Source organism: Nymphaea colorata, chromosome 2 (assembly GCF_008831285.2).
Source record: "Nymphaea colorata isolate Beijing-Zhang1983 chromosome 2, ASM883128v2, whole genome shotgun sequence".
NCBI lineage: Eukaryota > Viridiplantae > Streptophyta > Magnoliopsida > Nymphaeales > Nymphaeaceae > Nymphaea > Nymphaea colorata.
Window position 1 is genome coordinate 11,216,353 of NC_045139.1, and position 20,540 is coordinate 11,236,892.

At 38.4% G+C, this 20,540-nt stretch overlaps 1 protein-coding gene across 1 annotated transcript; it reads left to right on the forward strand.

Annotated features, from left to right (window-relative positions):
- Nucleotides 1-3,744: 3,744 nt before the first annotated feature.
- Nucleotides 3,745-20,188, forward strand: LOC116249241 (uncharacterized). The gene is made up of 12 exons (XM_031622458.2): nt 3,745-3,882; nt 3,982-4,087; nt 4,259-4,322; nt 5,464-5,565; nt 5,643-5,707; nt 6,664-6,750; nt 9,148-9,227; nt 13,271-13,487; nt 13,942-13,997; nt 15,554-15,685; nt 18,361-18,541; nt 19,889-20,188. Exons 1-12 carry the CDS (start codon nt 3,809-3,811, stop codon nt 19,991-19,993), a joined length of 1,269 nt encoding a protein of 422 aa, XP_031478318.1. The 5' UTR covers nt 3,745-3,808; the 3' UTR covers nt 19,994-20,188.
- Nucleotides 20,189-20,540: the final 352 nt, after the last annotated feature.

The window sequence follows — 20,540 nt, forward strand, 5'->3', positions numbered from 1 at the left end:
ATATCGGGCCCACCCAGTGCCTTTTTTTCTGGGCTTCCGGTGGCCAGGCCTGGTGCCCAGTCTTAATGCAAACATGGTATATAAAATCCCGCATCCAAGTAAGACTTTTGAAAATCAATTAAGCCTAGACATCTCTGAGACTATTTTGGGGCGTTTAGATTAGAATTCCATTACTGTATATTGAGATCAAATAGGGTGAAAATTTTATATCTTTTCATGCCATGGTTGGTTAGGGCAAGGAAAAAGGGGAAGAAAGTCTTTCCTCAAGAGTCTCCAACTTTTTTCTCTAAAAATACTTCATCTACAGACAGAATTTTGTTTCTTTACTCTCACGATCAAATAAAGTCCCCTATATATATAAAGGTAGGAAAGTGTGACACTAATTTGTCAAAAAAGTTGAGCGGCGGAGAAAATCAGGAGTTCTTTCTGGTGGGCTTCATGAAAGGCTTTAAATCTGATGATCGTTTCATGAACCAAGAAAGAAATGCTGTTTTCTTATAAAGTAGCGTATTTTCATGACAAATGAGGGGAAAACAAAGCGGCAAGTGATGAATGAGAAGTCGAACTAATAAATAGAAGGAAAAAGAATGAGTGAGGCAAGGATTAACTCAGAGGAAGAAAAAGAAAAAAAACCAATGAGCCATTTGGTAGGTTTGCAAAAGATATATGGACTTAGCAAATATGAAACTATAAAGTGCTCGGGTGTTGATGCCACGTGGATTCATGGATTTCATATTTGAGACTGATTTGAAATATTTTTTTTTCGCGTGAGATCCATAAAATAAAGAAGCCGCAGATTTGGCTGCTAACTTGTTTGTTAAGTTCCACTCGAGCTCGACTTATTTAATAAGCGAGTTGAGTTCAAGGTGAGAAATGAACTCGATCAAGTAACAATGGGTGAGTTCGAGCTCGGCAAGATCGGCTCATTTGAGTCTATTAAGCTTGTGAGTTGTGATGAGAACATGTATAATGTGTTTCACAGAAGAATGATAGTTCAAGTGGGTTTTGCATGTGGCTTGCTCCAGCCAAATCTTGACTCGAACTTAACCGAGTAGGGTTCAAGCTTTTTAAGCTGGTGCAGAGTTGAGCTCAAGCTGGTCAACTTGAGTTCGAGCTGTGCTCAACCTATAGGTAATCCATGCAAGTTTGAGTTGGCTCAGCTTTAATGGAAGAAAGATGATTTGAAATGACGCGGCAAATACGAGGAACATTTATATTCAATTACGCGAATTATTGGAAAACAAACTAATCGAATTAGGTAAAGGCATAAAACATCTCATAGCTTGCAGTATATATATATATATATATATATATATATATATATATATATATATATATATATATATAGGTAGAGAGAGAGAGAGAGAGAGAGAGAGAGAGAGATTTTTTTTATGACAATAAAAAACCATTGCAAATGATGCATTTTGCGACGATAGTTGATTGGCTACAGTTTTAGCCATTAAATACACGAATTTCAATTGTTACATAATTAAAAGTAAAATTATCCATCCATAGAAGTACGAAACCAATTTTCTCTCTCTCTCTCTCTATATATATATATATATATTCCAGGTACTTAGAGAATTTCAACTTTATATATAAGTTAAAGTATCACAATGATTCAAGATAAATATGTACAATGAACACAGAAAACGAACAGGCACCATGCACTTCTCTCTCTCTCTCTCTCTCTCTCTCTCTATATATATATATATATATATATATATATATATATATATATATATATATATATCAACAAAATGTCTTAAACGAAACATAAATATCTAATATCTCAACTTTTCTACTATTAAAATTGGTCTTGTAAGAGCCGTTAATGGTTTGATGATTTAAAAACTTGAACTCAAACGATTGACTTAATGTACGCTCTATAGCAAGTGACTCTTAAACTAATGCCTATAGATTTAAATTGTGTATTAAGTACTACTTTAACGGCATACTTTAGGTAGTGTGGCTTGTCCCCGACTTAAGTATATCCCATGGGATTAATTAGGTGAAAATTTATAAAACCAGAGCCTTTCAAATAAATTATTAAAATATATTTTTTATGCAACCTTATTATCCCTATTGATATAATCTTAAAAGAGATTTAACGGGAAACGTACATTAAATCAATTACTTTTATAAATTGTGTTTCACTAATCGTCAATAAATTAGCAGCTCTTATAACGTCGATTTTTCTATAGTAAAAAAAGTATTTTTAAGGAAACATCTTAAATTAAGGTACTTCCTTACTAAATTGTTTTATACGTTAATCATACTATATTGTTCATATTTTCTACGACCCTTTTTAATTATAATCAAATAGGTTGGTTTTTGTCATTGTCCAAATTAGTTTTAAAATATATAGGAATCATAATAATATCTAAGGATTAATTTTTTAGGTCTTTGATTCTCCTTGAGACGTACTAATCGTAGGGAGGAAACCAAAGTTGTACATGATTAAAAAAAATGAGAGAGAAAAAAAGATGTGAAAAATCCCTCTTAATTTTAAGATTAGTTCAGTTCATTTTCGTGTGGCCCCTAGAGGCACAATATAGCGATGAATCTTTCCATTTATACAGTTAAAATAGGAAAACACGTTCCAAAGTTGGGAGGGGTGCTTTCTAATTAGGCATGGGAATCGGGGTTTGATCCCATTAAAAATATATATTTTTTACTATAAAGTAAACTTTTTAATAAAAAAATAAAAATATATATCATAATAATATAAAAATAATATTAAAAAACATGTCCTCTAACCTGAGTTGGTCGGGTTTTCCGAGGTTCGATTGGGCTAAATACTGAGTCAGATACCCGACTCGACACCCAACCTTATGGTATACCATGGCATATAACTTGTTCCTCGACATAGTTGAGATATAAAGAAACTTATCTCAGTTCAATAAAAATTCAACTTATATGAGCACTATGCACCATGAACGATAACAAGTCTGGGCAACGGGCCTAGATACTCGGCCCGATTGGTCGGGCTCGGGTCCAGGTCGGCCCGATAATATATCGGGATGGTTTGAATCGACTCGATAGGGCTCGATTATTTTTTTTTAAATTTTTATTTAATAATAATATATATTTTACTATTAAAAATATAATTTAGATTCAATATTTTTATTTTATATTTTAAAAATATTTGTTTATTTTAATCAAGCGGGGACAGAACCGGGCTTGGGTATAAGGTCCGGACCCAGGCTTGGGTTTGGTGTGTTGGGCCTGTTGTCGAAGATAGTATATCGGGTCCAGGTTCGGGCTCGAGCTTTGAGTATCTGGTCTAGGTTTAGGTTCGGATTGGAGCTCAAAAAATTTTATTTTATATTAAAAAAATATTTTTTTATTTTAATCAAGCCGGTAAGAACTCAGGTTTGGGTTTCAGGCTTGAGTCTTAGCTCAGGTATCGAGTCCAGGCTCGAGCACCAGGTATCGGCTCGAGCTCAGGTTTCTAATGTTGGGCCACCTAAAATCGATAGAGCCTATGTACGAATGACAATAGGACAGAAGGAAAGGAAGAAGAGAGGCTTGACTTTGCTTTAACATAGGTGGTGGCTCGGTGTAGTCCTTCCGCTCACCTTATAATGTCAGTCTTCTTCCATATTTTTTTTTCCCACGGTAGAAGTTTATCAGAGTTGAAAGGTAAGGTTTATTTAGGACATGATCAGAATGACAGGCACTTTTTCGATGTTTTATAGAATAGTAGGACCACCATTGAGAAAGGCTAGATTCTAGTTTATTTTGGGTTTCCCGGGCGGAATAATTTGTTCAAAAAGTGAGGGGAGAGAGAGAGAGAGAGAGAGAGATGGCAGCAGTGGCGGAGGCTACGCCGGAACCCGGCGACGTTGACGAGGCCAGCGACTTTCAAGGCTTCCGGTGGTCCGAATCTAGCAGAACCTTTTCCTTTCGCTTAAACTTGTTTGCATTAGTTTGCCTTTTCCCGAATCTTATTTTCGAAACATGTCGTTATTCCTGCAGCCGGGTAGAAGCGCTCCTCGGTCTATGCGCGAACCTCCAGGATTTCTCTGGTCAATCGTCTGAGGAGTCAAAGAAATGCTTGGAGGAATGCATTACTGAACTTAAGGTGCAATATTTTGTTTGCGTTTTCTCGAGTTGTTGTGGTTTCAGTACTGAAAATTAGGTCTTAATCTATTTGCTATTATTCACGGAACGATAGTTTGTGAGTAATTTCTGTCGTTAGTTTTGGATTTTCATGACTCTGGTTCCTGCTTCTGGTTTCCTTTGTCTTCTTCAGAGGAGAAATGAAGATATTGAGTCCGAATCGTTTGTCCAGTACTTGTCAGACATCGAGGATATTGGTATGGTAATTTTACCAACTTGCTTGACATTTGACTGTTGTCACTATTTTAGGGCTTTTCGTCAGGGGATGTTATTTTATAGTCTGACGCTGCATATTATTGTCTAGATTTGGTTGATTTGCTCTAGACAGTCTATTCAACACAATTGACAATAAAAAATCCAGCACGCTTTGCTTGTTTGTTATTTAAAGTGAATTATCGATCACAATCGGAGTGTAATTCATTTCTATTGAACATTCTAAATGGAAAATCCTTTAATGGTCATAGGAGGTGCTGACCATTCAGCAAAATCACTGGAAAACGATGGCACATGTAAAATCTGCAATACGTTGAGCACATAAAGAGAAGTGAAAAAAAGTGCTAACTGCGAAGTGGAGTTTGGGACATTGTGGACGTAGTATTTGAAAAGGTTATTTTTGGCATTAATTAATAATTATTCTGCAGAGCAATATATTTCTTGGTTTTAATCTCATAGCTCCATGGTGCTGCATGACTCCATATATGCCAATTATATTCTTAAACTCTGATGGTGGATCAATATGATTTGTCTCTGAACTTGGAAAACAACCTATAAATTGTCAATGATTAGCCATCAGGAGGATGCATGCTTGAGTAAACAGATCTTTGTCGATTTCATGGTATTCTTAATATTTAAAGGCTATCATGATGTGATGGCTTGTGAACTACGTATATATTGTTGCTCATAGGATTCTGCCCTTGCAGAAGAGGATATTCTCGAGGCAGAAGCATTCTAAAGACTACATGCTTAAATGCACTCAATTTACTTTTCCACTATATCTAGAATCAACTGTCCTGATATGGCCATATAGGATTCTTCAACCCATTCAAGCTATTCCATAGATAAGTATCAACATATGGATACTTGCGCCTTGAAGAATCCGTATGAACAAATGAAGCTTCACTTTTTTTAATGGAAAAATTAAAATTTTGTGGAGTTTGTTGTTGGATCCATGTCTTGAATGATTTAATCTAGACAAGAGCATTGCAACTATCACCATATCATGATATTCTCTGCGTTACTAATTGTAATTTTATTTCATGGATATTTTTGGATTGTTGCATTTCCTAAATTTGTCATTTTGCTATGGATTTGTTTTTGCTGCATTTTTAATCCTGGTAGGGGCATATTTGGATAATAAAAGAGAGGAACTAGAGAAGATAAGGATTGAAAATTTGAGCATTTCTGATGAAGTTGGACATCTTACTAAAGATTTTGATGAAGGTTGGTGTTGCATGTTTCCCTTTTTATCATTTATTGTGATTGCCGGAGAGCCTTGATCTACCTATTTTGAACTGCAGACTTTCTTCAGTTTCAGAATGAACTTGCACATTTTGGTAGCCTATTGGAGGATAGAGACTCAAGTGTGAGTGCAATTTTAATTAATGCCGGTGGTGCTTTTCATTTCATAGATTGTACCATATATGGCACATTGCATCATGAGAATATAAATGGAGCTCAGTATGGTTAGTATTACTAGCTATTGAATTGGTAGTAAACTGTGTCTCCTGAAACTCGAGGTCAGCTTGGTTGGACCTTGTTTTAAGTTTCTGAGCGTCAATGCAACCTGTGTAGGCCAGATTTGTTCATGGGGCCAACTAAAGGAGAAGGCATACAGGTTTAAGTTTGAACCTGTGTGGAACGGAAACAAGTTCAGTTGGTGTGGTGCTATGGCAGGCAGATCCATGGTTGGGCTACATCAATATGCAAACAAGAACACCAACTGTAGTGCACAAAAGAAAAAGTGAAAAAATAAACATGCACATCTTGATAACATAAAATGGTTATAGCCACAAGCTAATGAGAGCAGGACAGTGCTAAAGTAACAAGCATTCTCTTGAGCACAGTAGTTACTATTCAACTTTGTGGTATATTCTCAAATTTATGTTGTAATTGAAACGCATGTGTGTAATTGAGTCACGATGAGCCCATATATACAGTATATTGTTTTTTGTGCTATGGAGGACTGGTAAAAATTATTTCACACATGTTGAAAAGAATCACTAAATTTTAGTACATGGGTCAGAATTGCAAATTTCAAACTAGTTTCCATGTTGTAAGAAAAGACCTGGTGAAAGTTAATGGTTTTAGATGAAATGTGTATTTGTTTGTGATACTGTCAAACTTGTTTGATAAATCAATTGAATTTTATCTTGACTAATATCCACATATTTCATTGTTAACATTCTTATATATTTAGTTTGCATGCTTTATGGATAACAAGAATTGTGTTCTTGAATATCCTGTTATTTGACATGGTTCTTCAGAATCAGTCATTTACTGATATCATGTTGTTCTTACTCCACCATATTTGTTTTACAGGAAGCGAGTGAGATGTCCTCTAGCAACTTACGTGAAAGACTCAGTAAGCAAGACTCATTGTCGATGCAAGAAAAGTGTCACTTTGAGGTGCTACACATCTCTTAGTTTATGAAGAAGAAGAATCTGAAAAGTTTTTTTTTTTTTTTTTCACTTGACCTTACCTTCTTGCGGTCTTATAATCATCTAAAGATTCAAAATATATGATGTTATGATGCATGTGATTGAATGCTTATATTATTATCTGATGCTTACAGTTCTGATCTTGTGTTAATAATAGCGAATATGGTTCAGCTTAACCTCCAAAAATCTAATATTAATATGCAATGAGGAAGGATACTAACTCAGGCCTCTTGCCTCCAGTTTAATCAACGTGCTTGCTTTAACTTCACTTATAGGATGTGACATGTAGTTCTAGCTTGGTTCACATTTAAATGGTGGAAACTGCTAGTCAGCACTTAGGCACTATTCACCTGAAAGTTTTTAGTCAATTTGGCTGGAAGCCTGGAACTAATCTGGCTGGGACATCAAAAAGGTAAAAAAGAAAACATGGATAGATCATACTGTTAAGTTTAAGAACCCAAAAATGGAAAAAGAATTCATATAAAAAATGAACATCCTAATGTTTTCAAGCCAAAAGGAAAAGCTTGGTGCCTTGGCCCTTAAACTGGGTTTGCACTTTGCATCTGGGGAGCCTATTGCATACCATCACATGATCATCTTTTGCACCACCAAAGGAGGTTCAAGGTCCCATCCATGGCTTCCCAACTCTCACAAGGGAAAAGAAGGAATTTAAATCTTGTTAATGCATGAATAGATGACAGGCCAATTTAGATGTGATTCTGCGTATACCAGTAAAAGATGATCTGGCACTGTTGAGTAGGAAGTTCAGCATACTCTTTTATCTTTTTATCCATCATCATTTTATTCTGTTACTGTGGAGATGACTAAAACTAAAACCTACGTTTATAAGTCTTCTAGATCTATCTCTCCTCTTTCTTAGAAATAGAAGAGGAAAACATGATTTATAGACTGGGAACATTAGCATAATGCTGGGACTGCGATCAATAACTTGCTCAAATTAGGTGGGAGTCTTTCTCACATGGGTACTACTGTACAGGTAGCATAACCATACTGGTCGTGTACAACACCAGTACTGGTACTGGTACTATCCCAGACTCCCAGGTACTCTTGGATACTGGTCAAAAAATACTAGATACGGTCAACGTACTCGGGACCGTATCCGTTTGTTTTAGGACTTGGTCAAAGTTGACCGAGTTCTTGCCTAACCAAAATTTAGGATTTCCATTTTGTTTCTTTACACTATTTACACTCAAGAAATGCATACAGAGCTGCATTTTCATATTTTGTTCAAGTATCTCTTTCGGAATCTATAAATTTTGAATCATGCCAGGAATGTGTTATTTTATTTGTTTGAATTCTTATTCATGTTGTATATATATATATATACACACACACACACACACCCACACAACCGTACCCAAGTTTTTTAGAAAATAGTCCGAACCCAAACCCATACCAACACCCGGACTCGTACGTATGTGATATAGGTGGGAGTGTGTTTTCTTCCCTTGTAAAAAGGGTGCACCAAGTAAGAGCATTTTCTTGTAGAAGCTCTTAGTATTTTTGTCTATAGAGTAACATGTTATCCATCTTACCTAGTTTCCTGTGCATCATGCTGTTTATCAAGTGGAAGGTGTTGAGTTTGGTGACCGAGATTGTAGCATGTGGCATGCCACATGGAGTGTCCTTTTTTAATGTTTTTGCCCCTAATCTGTGATAAACTATTTTGCTTGATTTGTCTTTTAGGCTTCCTCAGTTTATCTGAAGATTCTTCTTGTTTACACCTTTTTTGAGGATAGATGGTTTAATCTTTGGGATTTAAGTTGATGAATGCAAAACCGAAGTCATTTTCTTATTTCTTCTGATTTGTGTGGATGTGTTTTATATTTTTTATTTCCGTAGTTCGCTGTGTGGAAAAATGAAACCTATAGGTTTTGCATGATCCAGTTTGATGTTTGTGCTTTATAGGGTGTTAGAACCGTTTTTGTAGCATAATCTTTTGCCAAAGGAAATGTTACATTTATTCGTTATTCATCTTTTTAGTTACTTTCTTGCAACAACGTTATAATTTTTTTTTCATTTCCCCTTTAGTTGTTGTCCGAGCAACTAAGTGCAGCTTTTCTTGTGGTTTTCTGTTGTTGACCTTCCCTTGTGACTGATCAATGACTTAAATCTTGTTCTGTGAAAACACTTTGTAAGAGAGTTGCTGTGTTATTGTAACTTTTGTTTTTTTTCTCTCCTGAAATTCTCTAGAAAATCAGCACATATAGATTCATGAAACTATAAGCTTTATCACAATATTTAGGGCAGGCAAAAATGATGTTCTCTGGCATAGTCACATAACTGTACCTGAGATTCTTGAGTTCTGGCATGCTGTCTTCATGTTCCACGTACCTGTTTCAGGTTTTAGCACTTGAAGGTCTCGTTGAAAAGCGGAAAGTTGAGTTAGACTGTATTGAAGATCTCAAATCCATGCTTAAGAGGTGCTTTTCGATTTAGTATTATTATGTGAGCAGTTTTTTTGTTAGTTTCACTTGTTTCTTGGCCTTTAAGCATTGTTGAACTTGTTATGGAGTGTGTGTGTGTTTTTTTTAAGTATTCTTAAAAAATATTATATGGTCTTTGCTCCTAATTTTAGCTATGTTACATGGGTACGGATGCAGGTGCCACCATACGGGTGCAGAGCATTTTCAAAAAACTTGGGTATGGGTAGACTGCCATAGAAAATGAAAACAAAACAACACATTCATGATTCATGAAAGTACACTAGATCAAAGATTCAAAGAACTTAAATGTCTACTAAAGTTTCTCAACCTTCAATTTCAAAAGAATCAAAACCAAGGTAAGACTGTAAGAAGGATGTGCTGTTGTACAAAAGGCTTAGACAAACTTATTCTGAATATAAGACTTACAAAAAGAAAACTCCTTTTAGTCTTTATGATATATTTCTACAACAAATTAACAACACAAAGTCTACTGTAGACTGCAAGTCTGCAACAGCAGAGTCATGCTTAGAACTGCCCTACACAGACAATAATAGTAATTATTTAGCAAATATTCAGCATCATTTATTCATACAAATCTAGGCAGTGCTGCAGTAGGCATACGCCATCTACTTTAACTTTTTAGGCATTTAGCATTTTAAGAAAAATGAAAAATAAATTGATTAAAGAAAATAAGAGGGAAAGACACAGAAAATGAACAAAGTCGATGAGAAGTGAACAAACTGCTTTACATAACTGGAAAAAAATCCAGATTTCAGACTGGAAAAAAGTGCAGCATTAACAATTCAGCAGGTACTTTCAAACGAAAATAAAGAGTATGTGTCAACGATTCAATAACAATAACAGTAAAGAAATACATTGAAGCAGGGCACAAAAGGAGGAAAGATGGCTCAATACTTCTCGCCGGAGGTCATGAAGAAAGCGCTAGAGATTCAATGGCTTGCTGGACAAATAAAATAGGGTTGTTGGAGGAAGACGATGCCCATAGATAGACAAACACTTCAAGTTCTTGCAAAAGAAAGCCTTCCTAATATTTTGTTGAAGTTTGCACCAGTCGCGGGAAAAAAAGTCTTGGAAAATGCAGACAGGAAAGAAGAAACCACTGCAGGTGTTTCCTTGGACAAGAGCCCTCACATCTTCATGGAGCATTGTCATTTTACCATGTATATATACAGGAACAAAAAAAAAGCCCCTAGTTTCTGGACAAAAAAGGAGTCAGTCAAGTTTGACTGAGTCCAAAAATGGTCAGATACGACCATGTGTACATTGACCGTACCCAGTACACCTTACCCATGTTGGGGGCTGTAACCATGCCGGCATTGTACCCATTTGACATGGGTATTGTGGCATTTGTGCACTACCCGTGTGACATAGATTTATAGTTTCTTTTGTCCTTTTTTTGAAGTATATGATCAAATCTGTTGTTGTACGTCATGAAATAGTAAGGCTGGGCAACGAGCCCGGTACCCGACAGGTACCTGGTACCTGGCCCGATCGGGCCCGGCTTTGGGCCTAAAAAAAGTTAGCGGGCTGACCTGATAACTTATCAAACTGGCCCGGTTTGGTCTGATGGGGCCTAATTTGGCCCAATTTGTCTTTTTAATATTGTTATTTTTATAATAATATTATGATGTATATTTTATTACAATTAATTATTGTTGAAATTAGAAAGTTTATTTTTAAATGTGGGAGTTATTTGATTATTTAAGAGTTAGGGTTCCTTTTTGTCCTTTTAATATTTCATTTGTCCTTCTCTTGTAACTGTCTCAGCCGTGCCCTAATCTCCCTTCAAGTTGAGATTAGAGCACGAGATTAATAAAGAGTTTTCTCGCCTCTCTCTCTCTCCCACTCTCGTTCTTCCCTTCTTCATCACGTAACAATTATATTTATGTATTATTTTATATTTAAAAATATAGTTTTTATTTTCACCGGGCGGGGCCCAGGCTCGGGTATCGAGTGTCGGGCCGGGCTTGGGCTGCAGTTATGAGCTATGGCCCGGCCCAGCCCGATGCCTAGGCCTATGAAACAACATGTTTTGTTGTTTTTCCACCCTTTCCCTGGTCCATTTGAAAGTTTATCTAAACATATTGTACAGTCTCTATGAGCCTGAGCATAGAGTGACCATTCACCATTTCACTATCCTATTTATAATGTAGACAAATGAAAAAGAAATTCATCAGAAACTAGCAACACAATAGAGAAGGGAATGGCAATGAGCTATATTATTTGGTTATAATGCTAGCAATTTTTTTTGGAAATTTTAACCAACTTTTCACATGTATTTTGCTCAAAACTTGCGACACATTGCAGCCAAAATTTTCATTAATCCTTCAACTTCTTGAAATCAGTACTTCTTGCCAATGTTGTAAAAAGCGTATCGTAAGCCGTATCGGTCTGACTTTAAGATATGCCGTATCGTAAAATATCGTAACGTATCGTAATTGTATGGTTTTTTCTAATAAATCAGAAAAAAAATCGAAAAATTCATAAAAAATAGTGAAAATCAAGAATAATATGTTCATAAAAAACACATAGATTCATAAGTCAAAAGGTTCATAAGTCTCAATACATATAAAATGAAAGCACCCTCGACTCTCATTCATAATCTTCATCATATTCATTTTCATCATCATCTCCATCTTCTTCTTCATTTTCATCTTCACGATTTAAAAAGCCCTCTTTCCTTCCAACGGGAATCAGCCACCCATGCACAAATCCATGGTTTAATCGATGATTTTATTTTGAAAATCGATGATTTCCCTCCACGACAGCACAATCTCTAGGTTAAAAATGAAGAAGGGTCGGGTTTTTATAAAAAAAAAAACTCGAGAAAGGGAGGTTCCAGCCCCCCTTTTTTGAAATCAGCTCGTATCGTATGATATGAGGCGTATCGTACGATACGGGGGTCTGTATCGTACGATACGGGGGCCTGTATCGTACGTATCGTAAGATACAAGCACGATACACCCCCTGTATCGTAAATAGGGGTGTATCGTATCGTATTTTGTAAAAGAGACGATACCTATTGTACGATACGGCCCCGTATCGTACGTATCGTACAACACTGCTTCTTGCTGATCTGGAGAGTACAGGATTCACATGTATATCAAAAGCCCCAAATTTATCGAAAATGTGTGTGGGGATGTCGAGGTCTACCGCTTTAACCTGCTTAAAGAAGGAAAATAGCTTATTGTGCTAGCTGATGGCGATAGTAGAACACCAAGTGTTATAGATGAACCTTAAATTTGGTAATAAGCTTGTGAAAGATATGGTCTGGTATCTAAAAGCAGTTGAACCTGATTATTGTGGACAGTCTGGTCCTTATAAAGTTATAAACTTCCTGTGTTTTGTGATCTTTTGGCAGGGTCAAATATAATAGCTCGTAGATATCAGTCTAGCCACACTGACTTCTGCAAATCAAATTCATGTCGCTCATGCCAACATAAATCGCATCATTTATGGAAGACCTGAAACTTTTGTGATGTCTATGTCATTGAAGGCTTCATGATAGTTTGGTGTTGGAAGGTCTGTGGTGCCATGCCCATATTCTTTTGGGTGTGACAAAATTTATTTGTTACTGCTATAGAACTCCACTTAGAGAAGCATTCATGATATAGATATATGTTATGATTGCATGGGTGAACTAGCTTCAATTGGTTAGAAGTGACATCTCACTTTGTCTAAAGAACCACAGAATCTTCTGGCAAGTGGCAATGTAATTTTTTGGTAATTTAGGTTGTTGGAAACTTAATGTGCCTGAAAAAAAGGAAGGATTCAAAATTTACTGTTTCATTATTTCTAGTTGCAATTTTTTGTTTCTCCATCTTCATGCAAATGCTGTAGCTTGTATTTGTTTTGCGTTTATCCTCGACTAAACTAATAAGGTGTGCATTTTTCGGTCTCTTTTTTCTTATTTGTTTTATCATTCTGAGGTTGTTCATCTGTGGGACTGTCATACCTGTTTTAGCCTTTTAGGCCATTGCCTGTGTTTGGAAAGTTAATGTGCTCTTTTTTGGATTTAGGGTTGAAGCAATTTGTCAAGTTGAAGAAGTGCTATGTCATGCAAAGGTCATTGAGTTCAAAGATAATTGCATTCGGCTGTCCCTGAAGACATTTCTTCCAATGGCAGGGTCCCTGAAATACCAACTTTCTTTAGAGAAAATGATTGGACCATCTGCAGTTCATCATGAAATGCTGATAAAAGTTATTCCTGGGACAAGGGAGTTAGTTGATGTGGAGGTATTGTAGCTGAATAAGGTGCCATTTTTATTTCTATCATGAAAAGCTAGATATTTTCAGATAATTGTGTGACTGTTAAATTGCTTTTAGGCTATTAGCTTGTTTCAATTGCATTTGCTCTGTTTCTATGTGGAAACATGACATCTTTGTTATGAACTCAAGATTTTATTGGTTTCCGTTTGAAATATGATAAACTCCACAAGGAATTCATTTTTTTGCCTTTATCCCAATAAAGGGCCTCATATTTCTGCTTGGTGTCCTGGTGATTTATTCCTCATATTGGTAACTTAACTTCTCCAACTTCTCAGTTTTAATTTTTTATTTGGATTATTTTCATGGTTACCTGTTGAAATGTCTCTCCTTTTCGTACATGAACTCTTCTCTTATGTTTCCTAATTCAATGACCAGATTGGATGTTTTTCTGAATATGCTCATTGGAGTATTATGTGAACAGATTTTTCCAAATGATGTGCTAATTGATGATATTGCCAATGATGTCAAGTCTGCAAGGTATATTGTTGCTTATTTCTTCTTTCCTTCATTTCTTGTTTTGTGCAAAAGTTCAGTTGTTTGTATTGCAACTTTTATATATAGATGTTTGTTGCAGCCTTTTCATTACTTTCTCAGTGGGTGGATATAGTGCCTTCTCTTGAAGCTAATGAGTAGTTCATTTTCTTTCTCTTTCCTTTTTCCTGGATTCGTTTCTTCAAAATTGAATGATATGATTTTCTAGTATTATGCAATCCACCTTGGGTTGCTTCTATGAGGCCCATCTGAATGTAAATTTACAGGCTAATGTTGAGTGGGTCTTGCTTAGATTTGGACTATCTTCATAGTTCATATATATATATATATATTTTTTAAAAAAACCTACCAGAAAAGAAGCGCCATGACATGCTTGTATTGCTTCTTTAGTACCTCTATTTTAATTGCATGGATCCACATCCTCCATTAGATTAAGTGTAGTGGAGGGCTTGGATACCTCTAGACTCTAGTAGAGCAAAGGACTAAAAATTCGTGTTAACAGTGCCAGTTTGGTTCCTTGGATGTGGTTAATGTTTTAAATGCCTTCATAAAAAGAAGAGGTATAAGGGTCAGGGTGTGAAACATATCTGTTATGTTAATAGTCTTGGATCCATAAGTCTATCCTTTGAGTTTAATTTGTTCTGGTCGGAATTCAGGTCATGCTGCCGACGCCAGAAGAGAACTCAGGCCTCACAAGGGCTTGTCTCTGCAATATAGGGATGTGGCCTTATTAGGTCTGGCTCCGAGAAAAATGAATGGCTCTAAAAACTTTGAAATTCCGATGGGAATATTCATTCGATTTAGAAAATAAGGTCAAGCCTTTTCTTGGTAGTGCTTAAGGTTAGCAACAATTTGGATAGTACTTGGAAATGGGAACAATTGTCCTTTGCAAAAATATGGATGCCAAGGGCCTGTTTGTTTGAATAATATTGCATTCCATATGAGTATACCTTTGGAAAAAAAATCAGTTCGCCATGTAGTCAAAAGTGCAGGCACTGCCTAAAACAGGAGATATCTAAAATGTGTCTGGTTCTGGTCTAGGTGGTTTCTGTAATCCTTAGCCAACAAAGCTCACACACACGTGCACATACAGGCTCAGTTGCCTGCCTGTCACCAATATACTAAAAGATAGAAAAACAGTCTTAAGGCTAGAAAGTACAAAAATGCATTTTTTGTTTGTTGACTGCCCGAGCAGGTCTCTAGACCTATGTTTGATTACACAACTTCCTTGTGTGGGTGACACTGTAATGCCTTTTTAGTTTTCTGGCCCATCTTTTTGAGTTGTTGAACATCTTAGTAAGTCTTATCGGGTTCCCTTATCAAGAAATCTAACATGATTTCTGTACTCTTTTTTTCTATTTAAAGAGGATCATGTTAGAACTAGTACGATGATCCTTGTACCCCTTATTGCAGTCAAGTATTCAATTTGTGAACTGAATTTATCCAGGTTTAGTGTGGCATTTTTTGTTCATGTAAGTTATCATTTCCTGTAATATCTTGTAGACGTGTATCTCACATATTAACGCTGTTTATTGCAACAGGACTGACGTCTCTTGTCCGTTATCATTTCTGAAAATACGGTCTCCATTGGAGTGGATGGTAAGAAAGGTGCAGCAAAGAATTCTCATTTGCAATCTTAGGCGACTAATTCTGAAAGATGCCAACAGGTCAAGGTATATACAATTTTTCTTCTCCTTTTTGGCTGGTAGGACAACACATGTATAAACATGCAGCCATAGACGACCGACATTCTGATTTCACCTGCTTGGGTACCGGGTAAGGACCTATGACTTTCCAAATTGGTCGTCAGGATTTTGATAGCTGGTGCATATCTCTTGGCATAATTTCCTCTGTGTAGCCTGAGAATGCCTCTCTCTCATTATTTATGAAGTTGTTCCTTCTTATGTTTATGTAATACTATATTGATGCTTGATACGACCACGCTGCCGAGAGGCGGCCCTAGCGTTGTCGCTCATCCAAGATCACGCTCAGCATTGGGGCGTTATGGATTGAAGGGAGCTGGATATGCCGAAAGGCTCATCGAAGAAGGGGATTCGCAGGCTTCTCACATTTCTTCACAGAACGAAGGGCAACTTCGCAGATCTCCAGAATCATGCTCGCAACCCCGTTTCGTGTGTTCTATAGCTCGTCGGAACCGCGTGGAAGTCAGGAATCCAATGAGCCCGTTCTTTTGTCCATCCAACACTGGAGGCTGAAGTTATGCTCTGTTGAACAAGGAGATGTCCTCTACGGTAGCGAAGGTAGCGTCGCAGAAACAAAGGCAAAGTGGATCATCTACAGATTTTGCGTTGCTGCTCGGTTCGCCTCGCGCTAGGGTTCATTGGAACCGTAGAGGAGTAAGGAAGACGACAGACCAATCCATGCAGCGATTCGACACTGGGATAGGGAGCTATGGCTCTGAGAGCAGAGATCTGTCCGGTGGTGATAGAGAGTGCAGTCCCCTATTGCAGAGGATCTGCGATCGATGAACCAAGGGGCAAAATGGATGGGAATGAGGATAGAACGTTGGGGGATGATGGCGACCGTAGTGGAATGAATCGTCGCTGGAATACGTTGGAGATGAAGGCGAAAGATAATGGAACAGTGATGGGATGGAGGCTGGCCTGCGTTCTTCGGAAGAACAGGAACAAGCAATGAAGTCAGGTCGAGGCGGGGGTATCTCCACTAGCAAACTCCCCGGTCTGCAGTAAGAGTTTACCCAAAGTGTCGTGTGAAGTGTTCGGAGGACTGAGGTCGCCGGAAACGCGCCACGTCATCAGAAACGGGGCCCCACCTGCCGGTGAAGAAAACAGTCATTGCACCCACGCAGTTGTTCTAATCGTCGGATTTGCAGAGTTTTCTAGAGAAGAAGAGAATCAACCATGGATGGCTGTTTTGATGAAAACCGTCCATAGGTGTGCTCGTCGGAACTTCATTTCAGAGAATGGATTTACAATATAGATCAAAAAACACAAATGAAGTCGCTGCCCTTCCCTTTAACGCGTAGGGAAGGAGAAGAAAGTGACTCGGTTCGATACGCTTGTCGAACCGGGTCGACGCCCAAAAACCCGCCCTAGTCCTTGAATAAACTCGGTTGAGCGGTAGACTCAACAAAAGTGGATCCGGGTCCCGTCCTAGATCCACCAAAACAATCCGCAATCCCAATCTGACTTCTTTTACCGCTCAGATTGGGGATACAGACTCACGGGTCCAACCTGCTGGTACATTCCGCACCCGTATGCAACATTCAACACCCGCCGTGTCCCGTTGGAGTGTTGTTGGTCGCTCGACGTATCCCGCCTTATCGAGGCGTGTCCCTTCCTAATCGTTTTTTAACATGTCCCGCCATACATCCTCGCGTGTTCCACCTCATAACTCACCATTCGTGTCCTGATTGTGTCCTACTCGAGTGTCCTTTGTTTCCTGGCATGTCCCGCATCACCTATTTCCATGTCCCGCCCTAGAATGCCTTGGACGCGTCCTAGACTCGCTCTTCTTGTTTGTCCCTGGCTGTTTTCCCTGTCCCGACCGCTTGTCTCACACGTTTCAGGCTGAACCCAGCTGCACCTGGTCAGATCTGACCGAGTTCTACCTTGGGTCGAGTCCCTTCTAGTCCGAGGATGAACTTGCTGCGCTCGAGGGCTGATTGGCCTCAACCACGCCCAACCATCTGTGCTGGAGAATTCGGCCCATTTGGCTGAGGGACTGGGATTAACCTCCCTTCGCAAAACGCTGCCCTCTCGACACGGCTTGACCCTACGACGCCTCAATGTCTCTCGAATAACCCTTGATCACAGGAAGGCCTCTGTAGCGGGTGACTCTTGCCTGGGTTGGCCCGACACTGCTGCACCACTACGAAGGGTCGAAGGTGCTAACTTCTCTTGGCTGCCACCCTTGATGATCGCCCATACGGATAGCCTTACTAGATTTCTGCTTCGATCTCTCGCATAGGCTTCTAGCCTCACTCGATTGCTGCTGCGGTGGTCTGTGCATAAGCCCTGCGTCGATAGCCTCCCTTGCATGCAGAGAGGACCTTGAGAGTGAGCATGCGGTGTATTAACCCCCCTAATGCGTGGAAGGCCCTGGTGGACGACGAGCATGTGCCAACAACTTAGCCTCCATCGGCGTGGATACGGCTGCCCTCGGCCATCATGGCCGGGTGGGGGTAGGCCCATATCAATGCCATTAAGAGACTAAGAACAACTTCTAAAATGTACTCCCATGAGTGCACATGATGAACAGTGATTTATTAGATAATTGAAAGCAGAGGATTTGAGTACTATTCATAATTTGGAAGAACTATGCTCTACTTATTGGCTCACATATAAAATTGTGTTTCCTTCTGTAGGCACAAGTTTGAGTACTCTGTTGATGGGGTAATAACGGCTTATCTAGCTGGTGGTATTCAAGCATCTATCATGGTTCCTGAAAGCTGGCCCATGTCTGACTCTGCTTTGAGATTGCTGTCATTAAAGAATTTAAATTTCCATTCAAAGGATGTTTCAGTTGGTTCTCTTCACAAGTTAGAGGTATGTTAGATGTTCACAAATTTTATATGCAATGCATGTTATAACCTGACATTCCTGTCAATAATCCACCATGGGAGGTCCATTTTTGGTTTGTAGGCTAGGATGGGCTATTACCTTCCTGACCTCTCATTGGTGGTTAATATCATTGTTTCTGCCGTACACATTTTTCCTGTAATTTTCTGTGCGAAGTTAGTTCACAAACTAGCTTTTTTCAAATAATGAGGTTCCTGCTAAAGCTTTCTTTTGTGTTTCATTATTGGATTTTGCTTGTTCAGAGGATTCTTTTAGGTCCTTCAACTGCTTGTTATATTGTATCGCATGTAACTGATTGTCTACCTAGCGGTCAATTTTGTTTGCTGGTAAATCGTGCTTCTTGTTGCTCTGGCATGTGCAGTTGTTACATTTCAAAACAAGATTCATAGCAATAATGTGTACGGGCCAAAAGTCTCCTTTTCATGCAGTGATGCAGCTTTGTTTGCATTGCGTTCACTTGGGTCCGAATGAGTCCTCTGTCTGCCTTATTTTTCATTTATAGCCAACTTCCCTTATGGGTCTGACTGATGAGCATATGGAAAACCCATTTTTGGAACTGATATATGAAACATTGACAAAAGAATGGAGGTAGGAAGAAAAAATTAATGAGTGAAAGATTAAAATCAGGGAAAAAATTTGCTTATTAGAAAAACCGTTGGTCACTTGTGTAAGAATATTTCAAGTAATGTACATTTACAGAAGCAGAAGATTTTGGCAAAAGCATCAACTAATAGACTTGCTCTCGACAAAATAATTTAGAACAATGCAAAGGAAATCGTGGAGAAACCTTGATGTGTTGCACTGCGATAGAGGAAGAAGCGTGTTCATCTGTTTGAACAAAAAGGGAGCCGCACTTTGCTTCTTTACTGTTTTTTTCCTATGGAAGCTGCATACGGATTGTATTGAAATGATTTACAGAAGAGGAAAGAAAGTACTATGACGGATCTATTTTTCGTGTACTTCAAATTTCTCCTTTGCAAATGCCAAACTTTTAAAATATATATGAACTGGAGTTCCTAGTGATCCTGGACCAGCGTGTCTACCTATATCCTTTGTAATTGTATATGCACACACATCCACAATTTGCAAAAAAAATGCTGAGCATCTTATCGAGCTTTTCAAGGAACAGGGTTAGGCGTGAGCTCTGCTGGTTTATCTGGAAAAAGTCGGCGAATAACGTTCATAGTTTCTGTCTGATGCACAATTGTCCAATTGCTTTCCAGTTAGCTGTACAATTTCCTTATGCTACCTATTGCTCAAATTTGAATATCTTGTGCATGAACGGCCAACTGATGAACATCTATGCCTTGTCAGGAGTTAGCGAATTCATTGGATTCAGAGAGGCGTTACAATCTTCTCAATTTTGTGGAGGCCATTGAACAAATCCTTAAAGAGCAGCTGAGTTCGGATAATCTCTGACTCGCAGTGGAGAGACAGAGAGAGAGAGAGAGAGAGAGAGAGACAGAGAGAGGTTAGCTAGTTTTTCTCTATGCTTTGCACCAAGCAACTTTCTTGAGCAGCGAACTTTTTACACCTATGAATTCATCGATAGGCACCATCTCATGATCGAAGTTCGTGGGCTTATCCAATCTAATAAAATGGTTTGGTACAAAATCGTACTAATGTAATTGTTTGAGAATGCAGCCCTCGTCTAATTTTCCCGCAGAATCTTAGTTTCTTCGCCTATGCTGGATTGCGTCTCTCGGGAACATAAGAATATCAAACACTATTACGGAATTGAGTTTTGTTCCGATTTTAAAAAAGTTGGGACAGGCATAGAGGTGATGAAAGGGGGCGCAGCCACAACCTTTGTCCTTAATTTGCAAGGCATCACACCCAGCGTCTTTACCTTAATTTTATATTCATGGGAATCAAATCTGAGATGCATTGTGTATGTGCTGTATAGGTCCGACCAGCTGCACTACCGGCTGGTTGAGAGCAGTCTCATTTTTGGAGTGGTTTTATG

Bases quoted from the DNA above. Each gene is read 5' to 3' on its own strand.
- LOC116249241 (XM_031622458.2), top strand. From the start codon at position 3,809: ATGGCAGCAGTGGCGGAGGCTACGCCGGAACCCGGCGACGTTGACGAG. The intron at 5,708-6,663 runs GTGAGTGCAATT...TTTGTTTTACAG, and splicing joins TGGAGGATAGAGACTCAAGT to GAAGCGAGTGAGATGTCCTC. The intron at 9,228-13,270 runs GTGCTTTTCGAT...TTTTGGATTTAG, and splicing joins CTCAAATCCATGCTTAAGAG to GGTTGAAGCAATTTGTCAAG.